This window comes from Scomber japonicus, chromosome 13 (assembly GCF_027409825.1).
Source record: "Scomber japonicus isolate fScoJap1 chromosome 13, fScoJap1.pri, whole genome shotgun sequence".
Classification (NCBI taxonomy): domain Eukaryota; kingdom Metazoa; phylum Chordata; class Actinopteri; order Scombriformes; family Scombridae; genus Scomber; species Scomber japonicus.
The window spans coordinates 820,680-831,831 of record NC_070590.1 but is presented as its reverse complement, the minus strand read 5'-3'; the positions used below and the strand labels follow the sequence as shown (position 1 = coordinate 831,831).

At 43.1% G+C, this 11,152-nt stretch overlaps 1 protein-coding gene across 1 annotated transcript; it reads right to left on the bottom strand.

Annotated features, from left to right (window-relative positions):
- Positions 1-2,593: 2,593 nt before the first annotated feature.
- On the bottom strand, positions 2,594-3,522 carry LOC128371695 (uncharacterized). The gene is made up of 4 exons (XM_053332073.1): positions 3,519-3,522; positions 3,355-3,398; positions 2,788-2,965; positions 2,594-2,709 (listed from the first exon to the last, which is right to left on the bottom strand). Exons 1-4 carry the CDS (start codon positions 3,520-3,522, stop codon positions 2,594-2,596), a joined length of 342 nt encoding a protein of 113 aa, XP_053188048.1.
- Positions 3,523-11,152: the final 7,630 nt, after the last annotated feature.

Here is an 11,152-nt window from a genome sequence, read left to right as displayed (position 1 = left end):
ATAAAAAAAATTAAACAATTGGGTTAAAAAAGGAAAATATTCAAAGTATTATTTTTTCATACTAAAATGCTTTAAAGAAAATCCTCAAATTCAAATAAATTAAAATAAGTTAAAAAAAAAGAAATCATGAGGCAACTGGACTGTAAACCAGATTATAAAAGAGTTAAATATAAAGAGAGAGTTTCTACATTTATTTATTCATTGTTAATATTTTTACTTCATATTCAAACCTGATAAACCTGATTTGACGCATCGTTAAAATTAATAACGTTATTTTATGATACATTAATTTATTTCTGTATTTCGGTGTTAAAAGCTGCTCGTTGCCGTGACGATCGTCTCTCACTGACAGAAGCAGCACCTGGTGGCCGTCGGAGGAACTGCAGCTGCTGGCAGGTGTGAACACAGATGTTTTTTGGGGTTTTTTTTATATTTAATGTTTAAATTTATTCACACAGAAACATAAATATTGTGTAGCGGTGTGTGTGTTCCTGTTCTGGTGGACTTATCGTACCGTATTATATCGATGACGCCTTGTTAGCTGGAAACAGGACGCGTTAGCTGTTTGGCTGGAGCTATGCTAACAGCTAGGCTAACAGTTTCCCCCTGCTTCCAGACTTTGTGCTAAGCTAGGCTAGGCTAGGCTAGGCTAGGCTAACCACTGATGACACAAGACTCTGCGAGATTATCACTAAATATCAGTGTTACTTTTTTTAATAATGAAATAAATGAGTTTGAAGTGTTGTAATTACGTATGATAATTTAAGTAAATTAATTAAAAAACATTCACAACTTGTGTTTTTTGTCCATATTTATGAAGATTTCGCATGATTTTATACACACGATACGTTTCTTTGTCGACATGAAGAAAAAATGTAGAATATTTATCAGTTTCCTGTTTGCTAAAAAAATGACAGAGCCTTTAAAAAATGACGGTTGTGTATATTTCAGATGTTCTGATTTGACACAGGTGGAAATAATAACATGAAATCTGTTTTTAGCTGCTTCAGTTTCAGAGTCCTCGTAAAGCACACGGTCACAGTTTCATGGTTTACAGAAACGTTTGATGGTCAATGATGTTTGTTAGTGTCTCCATGTTGGTTTAGTTTAAATTTAAAGGGTTAAAATGTGAAAATAAACGTATGAATAACTTCACACATTCTTTTTTTGTGGACCCAGCATCAAATTTCTGCTTTTAATCCATTTAGAGAGAATATATTAGAGGATTATGGTAAAAATGTCTAAGTGGTGTAACCATAAAAACATGATCTTACATTATAACTTTTATATTAAATAAAGCTAATGGAATACTATTGTTCTAAATATTACATTTCATCTGGTTACCATGGAGATCAGGAAACATTTACATGTTTTAAATGAAGTCATTATTAGTATAAGTCCACTTAAACACACTGTAGCTGATCACATATTTAATATCTATCATTCTTTTGTGGTTACACCATTTGACATTTTGTGGTTACACCATTTGACATGTTCAGGAGCATTCAGTCTTTTGGTATAAAATGGGTCAAATGTCATTTCAAATCTCTCTTATTGATCTTTTTTTAATATATTGATTATATTGAACTGGGCGTAACCTCCATGATGTCTTGCTGCGGAGTTCAGTCTGAATTCAGTCCCTCCCTTCCTTCCTCCCTTCCTTCCTTCCTTCCTTCCTTCTGTCCTTTCTTTCTTTCCTTCTTTCCTTCCTTCCTTCCTTCCTTCCTCCTTTCCTTCCTCTTCCACCCTTCTTTCCTTCCTTCCTTGACTCTCTTATTGATCTTTTTTTAATATATTGATTATATTGAACTGGGCGTAACCTCCATGATGTCTTGCTGCGGAGTTCAGTCTGAATTAAGTCCCTTCCTTCCTTCCTTCCTTCCTTCTTTCTTTCCTTCCTTCTTCTTCCTCCTTTCCTTCCTTCCTCCCTTCCTTCCCTCCTCCCTTCTTTCTTTCCTTCCTTCCTCCCTCCTTTCCTTCCTTCTTTCCTTAATATATTGATTATATTGAACTGGGCGTAACCTCCATGATGTCTTGCTGCGGAGTTCAGTCTGAATTTATCTAGAAAACCAACAAAAATACTAAATGTACATTTTAACAAACCTGATGCTGCTTTTAAATCTAGTTTAACTGATTTATGGATTCATCATCTTACCAACACTTATTATCACTGAGCCTAGAACAGAGTCATTGTTAAGTCAGAGTTCAATGTTTTAAGGAAACACTTAATAAAGATTATTTTTATTATTATTTTTTTTATTTGCCATTACTGAAAGGATAAATTAATTTCTCTTTGATTATTTTAGTGGTTGTTTTTAATCTCCGTTGTTGCTAAATTATAAATTTAGTGGCATAAATATGTGTTGAAAATATTTCTACACATCATAAACAACATGTAATAAAAACACAAACAGGATTCATATTTTATATTTTTATTCTTTTGTTTCCTCAAAAACAAACTTCACCAACCAGAGACGACGACGATGATGATGTAATAACTCTTCATCGTGTGAACAGTGAACACAGAAACACTCTGACTATAAAGCAGTTGGTTAACATGCTGCAGGACGGTGGTGAGGTCAGAGGTCAGAGGTTAACAGCAGTGGTCGCTCATCATCTCGAGGATCCAGCAGCAGCACAGAGCCGACATGCAGGCGGTCATACAGTCTCCAGCCGGGTCCGGCTCCGGCTCGCGCTCCACCAGGTACACTGAGACACGGAGCAGCGTTAAAACCTGTATCATGGTTCATCACATCATCACTGTTATAACGTCCATGTGTGTCTCACCTGTTTGTTTGGGGGGTTCCCCGTGGACCCCCTGGTGGTGGGGGTCGCAGCTCTGGTATCCAGGCTGGGTCATGCAGGGTCCGTGAGGCCCGTGAGCCCCATGGGCCCCGTAGGCACCGTGGGCCCCTGGTGCCCCCTGGTAGTACTGTTCTCCCATGCAGGTCTGAGCGGGGTACGTCTGCAGAGAGACGACGTCAAAGTTACAACATTATAAAACATTTTATATACTTTAGTTTTTCATGACGGCTGCAGTTACCAGCAGTGACCACAGGTGTCGCCAAGTCAGCGGCACTGAAATGTTTTTATTGCTTTAAATTCAGTTCGGTCTTCTCATCGTGTCAAATAGTTTGCCAACGAATCATTTTCAATAACGAAGTGATTAATTACGTTTATTATAAACACGATGAACAGCAGCACACATTTACATGTTTAAAGTGAATCAGAGAACTTCGTCTTTCTGCTTCTGTTGATTAAAGTTTCTTCTTGTTTGTTTTAAATAAATCTGTGTTAGAAAAAATAAAACATCAACAGGTAGCAGCTGATGGTGAAGCAGTGCATGCTGGGTACCTGGTATGGTGAGCCGGGGAAAGCGCCGGGTGGAGAGCTGAACGCTGCAGAGACAACGAGAGGAGAGGTCACATGATCAGTTCAGATGTTACATGAGAATAAAGTTATAATTAATTTAAATGAGTTAAAGTTTGCTGAGGTCACACTGACAGGCTAACCCTAACCCATCCTGTCATCATCAGAGCACCAAAACATCTCTGGTTTTTGAACACACATTTCAAGAACTCAATGGGACTGTGGAGAACCAGTCTGGAGACCAACTCAGAGCCCATACCAAGCCGACCCACTACAGACCTGAACCCTCTCAGCCAGACCATCACAAAGAGGGGCTACGGATACTGGTTCCAAAGTGGAGCAACCATCACCTCCTCTACATGGATGACATCAAGCTGAATACCAGGAATTAGCCAGACATGGACTCACTGATCCACATCACCAGGATCTACAGAAACCACATCAGACTAAAGTGTGGTGGGACCAAAGAGAGGGAAGAGGATCAGAACCGAGGGGGCTGAACTACCAGAAGGCAGCACTGCAGATGTTCAGGACAGCTACAAATACCTTGGGGCCCTGCAGGCTAATGGGAACCATGAAGAGGCCTCAAGGAAGTCCAGCACAGCCAGATACCTTCAAAGGGTCAGACAGGTCTTGAAGAGTCCCAGCATGGGAAGAACAAGGTCTGAGTCATCAACACCCAGGTACAGACTGTGCAAAGATGCTCCTGAGACAGTTCAGCTCATAGTAGCGGAGTGTAAGATGCAGACAGGAACAGTGTACATGGAACCAAGTGGCTGGAATAGTATACAGGAACATCTGCACTGAGTACGGTTTGGAAGTCCCGAGGTCAGAACGGAAGGAACCTCCTAAGGTGGCTGAGAATGACCCAGCTAAGATCCTGATCCTGATCCAGACTGACAGACTGGTGCAGGCTAACCAACCGGACATCGTGATGATGGACAAACAACAGAAGAAGGAAGCTGTGATAGACCCAGAGATCCAGAGAGACAGCAACATCAGGAAGAAGGAACACGAGAAGCTCCAAAAATACAGAGAAAGAGAAGTTATAGAAGATGTGAGGAGTAAAGGTAACAGTGGAGCCAGTGGTGATGGGAGCACTGGGAGCTGTGGGACACTAACTGGGAGAAAGACTCCATCTGATTCCAGGCGCAACATCTGACGCCTCTGTCCAGAAGAGTACAGTCCTAGAAACATACTGCAGAAACCCCAACTACCAGCAGAACCCTCCAACTACCATCAGGACCCTCCAACTACCAGCAGAACCCCCAACTACCATCAGAACTCTCCAACTACCAGCAGAACCCTCCAACTACTATCAGTACTCTCCAGCTACCAGCAGAACCCTCCAACTACCATCAAAACCCTCACACTACCAGCAGGACCCTCACACTACCAGAAGAACCCTCCAACTACTAGCAGGACCCTCCAACTACCAGCAGAACTCTCCAGCTACCAGCAGAACCCTCAAACTACCAGCAGAACCCTTCAACTACCAGCAGGACCCTCCAACTACCAGCAGGACCCTCACACTATCAGCAGGACCCTCCAACTACCATCAGAACTCTCCAGCTACCAGCAGGACCCTCACACTACCATCAAAACCCTCCAACTACCAGCAGAACTCACCAGCTACCAGCAGAACCCCCAACTACCATCAGAACTCTCCAACTACCAGCAGAACCCTCCAACTACTATCAGTACTCTCCAGCTACCAGCAGAACCCTCCAACTACCATCAGAACCCTCCAACTACCATCAGGACCCTCCAACTACCAGCAGAACCCCCAACTACCATCAGAACTCTCCAACTACCAGCAGAACCCTCCAACTACTATCAGTACTCTCCAGCTACCAGCAGAACCCTCCAACTACCATCAAAACCCTCACACTACCAGCAGGACCCTCACACTACCAGAAGAACCCTCCAACTACTAGCAGGACCCTCCAACTACCAGCAGAACTCTCCAGCTACCAGCAGAACCCTCAAACTACCAGCAGAACCCTTCAACTACCAGCAGGACCCTCCAACTACCAGCAGGACCCTCACACTATCAGCAGGACCCTCCAACTACCATCAGAACTCTCCAGCTACCAGCAGGACCCTCACACTACCATCAAAACCCTCCAACTACCAGCAGAACTCACCAGCTACCATCAGAACCCTCCAACTACCATCAAAACCCTCACACTACCAGCAGGACCCTCACACTACCAGAAGAACCCTCCAACTACTAGCAGGACCCTCCAACTACCAGAAGAACCCTCACACTACCAGCAGAACCCTCCAACTACTATCAAAACCCTCACACTACCAGCAGGACCTTCCAACTACCAGAAGAACCCTCACGCTACCAGCAGAACCCTCCAACTACTATCAAAACCCTCCAACTACTATCAAAACCCTCACACTACCAGCAGAACCTTCCAACTACCAGCAGAACCCTCACACTACCAGCAGGACCTTCCAACTACCATCAAAACCCTCACACTACCAGCAGGACCCTCCAACTACCAGCAGAATCCTCCAAATAACCAGCAGAACACTCCAACTACCAGTATAACACTCAGATTTAAAGAGACTCATCATCCCTCCATCAGCAGGATGAAACAAACAGAACAGACTGTAGCTGCCTCGACCGGCTGACCAGTTATTGATTGATTGATTGATTGATTGATTAGTTTCAGCTTATTGTGTGACAGACGAACCTGGAGGGTAACCCGGAGCTGTGGGGCCGTGAGTAACATACGGTGGAGGCTGTTCACCGCTCATCTTCACAGATGGATGGATGGATGATAGGTGGATGGATTATGGATGATGGATGTATGGATGATGGGTGGAGTGGTGATGGGTGGAGTGGTGATGGATGGAGTGATGATGGGTGGATGGATGATGGGTGGAGTAATGATGGATGGATGGATGGTGGGTGGAGTGATGATGGGTGGAGTGATGATGGATGATGGATGGATGGATGACAGGTGGATGGATTATGGATGGTGGATGATGGACGTCTTGATGATGGATGATAGGTGGATGAAGGATGTCTTGATGATGGATGTCTTGATGGTGGATAATAGGTGGATGATGGATGGATGGATGATGGATGTCTTGATGATGGATGTCTTGATGATGGATGATGGGTGGATGATGGATGGGTAGATGATGGATGATGGGTGGCTGATGGATGATGGGTGGATGATGGGCGGGTGGATGATGGGTGGATACTGGATGGATGATGGGTGGATGGATTATGGGTGGATGGATGATGGGTGGGTGATGGGTGGATGGATGATGGCTGAATGGATCAATGGTGAAAGATGGGTGGATGGATCAGTGGTGAATGATGAGTGGATGACGGGTGGATGGATCAATGGTTGATGATGGATGGATGAACAGGATGAAGTAGAATCTAAGACAAAGAAAGCAGAAGTAATCAGTATAATTAACTGTCCCATCAGTGTGTGATATATATACCTTCTGTATTTTAGGATTTCTTCTGTTTGACTAACATATAAAAACTAAAACTGAATATTTGTGGCTCCTGCTATGGACGGTTGCTATGCTGTTGCTATAGTCGGTCACTATGCTGTTGCTATAGACGGTTGCTATATTGTTGCTATAGACGGTTGCTATATTGTTGCTATAGACGGTTGCTATATTGTTGCTATAGACGGTTGCTATGCTGTTGCTATAGACGGTTGCTATATTGTTGCTATAGAGGATTGCTATGCTGTTGCTATAGACGTTTGCTATGCTGTTGCTATAGACGGTTGCTATGCTATTGCTATAGACGGTTGATATGCTGTTGCTATAGACGGTTGCTATGCTGTTGCTATGGACGGTCACTATGCTGTTGCTATAGACGGTCGCTATGCTGTTACTATAGAAGGTTGCTATGCTGTTGCTATAGACGGTCGCTATGCTGTTGCTATAGACAGTTGCTATGCTGTTGCTATAGAAGGTTGCCATGCTGTTGCTATAGACGGTTGCTATGCTGTTGCTATAGAGGATTGCTGTGCTGTTGCTATAGAGGATTGCTCTGCTGTTGCTATAGACGGTTGCTATGCTGTTGCTATAGACGCTCGCTATGCTGTTGCTATAGACAGGTTGCTATGCTGTTGCTATAGACAGGTTGCTATGCTGTTGCTATAGAGGATTGCTATGTTGTTGCTATAGAGGATTGCTATGCTGATGCTATAGACGGTTGCTATGCTGTTGCTATAGACAGGTTGCTATGCTGTTGCTATAGACGGTTGCTATGCTGTTGCTATAGAGGATTGCTGTGCTGTTGCTATAGATGGTTGCTATGCTGTTGCTATAGACGGTTGCTATGCTGTTGCTATAGACGGTTGATCTGCTGTTGCTATAGACGGTTGCTATGCTGTTGTTTTAGATGCAACCAGGCCATTGTGGGAGGCTGCAACGCTCAGCTCCTTCCCTGTCCTGTGACTGTTTAGCATCCAATCAGACTGCTTCACAGGCGGGGGCGGGTGTTCAGAATACCACAAAGCAAAATCAGCTTTGCTTTGATGGGTTAGGGTAGTCTGTATTCAAGCACAATGTTCAGATTGGTGTTTTTGCGTCTATCCTGCAGCGCCACCATGTGGACAGACACAGAAACACAAAAGCACAGAAACAGATTAGATAGATTCTGTACAAGTACCTCTAACTGTACTACAGTAAAGTACTAGTACCTCTAACTGTACTACAGTAAAGTACTAGTACCTCAGACTGTACTACAGTAAAGTACTAGTACCTCTAACTGTACTACAGTAAAGTACAAGTACCTCAAACTGTACTACAGTAAAGTACTAGTACCTCTAACTGTACTACAGTAAAGTACAAGTACCTCAAACTGTACTACAGTAAAGTACTAGTACCTCAAACTGTACTACAGTAAAGTACTAGTACCCCAAACTGTACTACAGTAAAGTACAAGTACCTCAAACTGTACTACAGTAAAGTACTAGTACCCCAAACTGTACTACAAGTACCTCAAACTGTACTACAGTAAAGTACTAGTACCCCAAACTGTACTACAAGTACCTCAAACTGTACTACAGTAAAGTACAAGTACCTCAAACTATACTACAGTAAAGTACAAGTACCTCTAACTGTACTGCAGTAAAGTACTAGTACCTCTAACTGTACTACAGTAAAGTACTAGTACCTCTAACTATACTACAGTATGTACTAGTACCTCTAACAGTACTACAGTAAAGTACTAGTACCTCTAACTGTACTACAGTATAGTACTAGTACCTCTAACAGTACTATAGTACTGAGGTATTAATGTATTCGTGACTTTTTATAACTTCTTATTTTCAGTATTTGTTTCTCTCCTTTTTAAAGTTGCTGACTCGGCAGGTTTGTGAATAAGCTGGTTGTGTTTCTGGGCTCCGTCTAACTCCTGGTCAGCTGATTGTCACCCAGCCTTCATACCGACTCTAATCCAATAAACTGGTTTCCATGGCGACCAGCAGTATAGAAACACACAGACAGTTTATTTTATTGTTGAACTCAAACACACATGTTGTTTGTTTTTTAGAGCCAGTAAACAAGTTTCCAGTAAAACCAGAACATCTACATCTTAAAGCTTCAAGTCAAACAGAAGAAAGTCAAACATTTAGTCTGTTGAGACGTTTTAGAGAAAAAAAACATTATTAAAACTGTTAAAACTTAAATATCAGAAGAAGAAAAAAACTGTCAGAGCTTCAATTCAGTTAAACCAGAGTTGAAACCAGTTAATATGAGACCAGACTCACTGATCAATAACCAATAATATTAATTATATAACATTAATTATTAACAAGCTGCTGATGTTTTATTTACCTTTGTTCTCTTTTTTCTCTTTTTTCAGTTTATTTTTCATATTTTCTGAGACTCTTCATGAAAGACATTTATTTATTTAACTTCTTTAAAACAAATCAAACAATATTATAACTTATTTTAACATTAATAATAAAGACACTATAAAGACATTTCAATACTAATAAATAATAATAATAACTAATAAAAGCCTTTCTGATGCTTTTTAAACACAGAAGTTATTAAAGTCTTTATTTCTCACCTCTCTGATGAACTCGTTGCTGATGGGAGGTTTGTGTCTCTGATCGATCGACCGATGGCTGATCGATGCTCCTCTCTCTGACGGACGCATCGATTGAGCTGGAGGAGCAAACAGCTGTCAGAGGCACGAGGACAGGATGAGGTCACAGGCTCCTCCCAACGCTGGATCACCTTGTGTAAGAGGCTTTTATAACTCTTTATTTTATATTTTCTTCTTTTTGTTACTTCTGAAAACTTTAAATCAACATTTTATTAATATTTACAGATTAATATTTAAAGAATAATTACTGATAAATAACTTTTAATGAGCAGTTTAAGCTTTAATAACAATATATATTATCATTATTATTATTATTATTATTAACGTGTTGATATATATTCATTTTATGTTGTAACTGCAGATAATTAGTTAACAACAACTTATTAAAGACCCCACAGTAACCATGGTAACCCCCCCCCCCTTACAGGTGTCTCTCTCTGTCACATGATGATGATGATGATGAAGATCAAACAGCCTGCAGCATTTGAACTGAAACCGGTTTGAACAGAAAAACTTTAAAACTGAAATAAACAAATGAATAAACTAAATAAACAAAGTTCACCATCAGACTGTAAACACCACAGATACCAGCACCTCCCAGCACCTCCCAGTACCTCCCAATACCTTCCAGCACCTCCCAGCACCTCCCAATACCTCCCAGTACCACCCAGCACCTCCCAATACCTTCCAGCACCTCCCAGTACCTCCCAGCACCTCCCAGCACCTCCCAGTACCACCCAGTACCTCCCAATACCTTCCAGCACCTCCCAGCACCTCCCAATACCTCCCAATACCTCCCAGTATCTCCCAATACCACCCAGTACCTCCCAGTACCTCCCAATACCTCCCAGCACCTCCCAGTACCTCCCAGCACCTCCCAGTACCTCCCAGCACCTCCCAGTACCTCCCAGCACCTCCCAATATCTTCCAATACCTCCCAATCCATCCCAATACCTCCCAATACCTCTCAACACCTCCCAGTACCTCCCAGTACCTCTCAGTATCTCCCAATACCTCCAAGCACCTCCCAGCACCTCCCAATACCTCCCAGCACCTCCCAGTACCTCCCAGCACCTCCCAGTATCTAACAGCACCTCCCAGCACCTCCCAGTACCACCCAGTACCTCACAGCACCTCCCAGTACCTCCCAGTACCTCCCAATACCCTAACCCTAACCCTAACCCAGTACCTCCCAGTACCTCCCACTATCTCCCAGTACCTCCCAGTACCTCCCAACACCTCCCAGCACCTCCCAGTATCTGACAGCACCTCCCAGTACCTCCCAGCAACTCCCAGTTCCTCGCAGCACCTCCCAATACCTCCCAGTATCTCCCAATACCTCCCAGTACCTCACAGCACCTCCTAATACCTCCCAATACCTCCCAGTACCCCTTCAATACCTCCCAGCATCTCCCAGTACCTCCCAATACCTCCCAATACCTCCCACTACCTCCCAGCACCTCCCAATACCTCCCAATACCTCCCAATACCTCCCAATACCTCTCAATACCTCCCAGTACCTCCCAATCCATCCCAATACCTCCCAATACCTCCCAGTACCTCCCAGCACCTCCCAGTACCTGCCAGCACCTCCCGATACCTCCCAGCACCTCCCAGTATCTAACAGCACCTCCCAATGCCTCCCAATACCTCCCAATGCCTCCCAATACATCC

What these genes read in the sequence shown, in the direction of transcription:
- LOC128371695 (XM_053332073.1), bottom strand. An exon ending in TCCCCGGCTCACCATACCAG is followed by an intron (nt 2,966 to 3,354) that starts GTACCCAGCATG and finishes GTCTCTCTGCAG; the next exon opens with ACGTACCCCGCTCAGACCTG. An exon ending in GGAACCCCCCAAACAAACAG is followed by an intron (nt 2,710 to 2,787) that starts GTGAGACACACA and finishes TCCGTGTCTCAG; the next exon opens with TGTACCTGGTGGAGCGCGAG.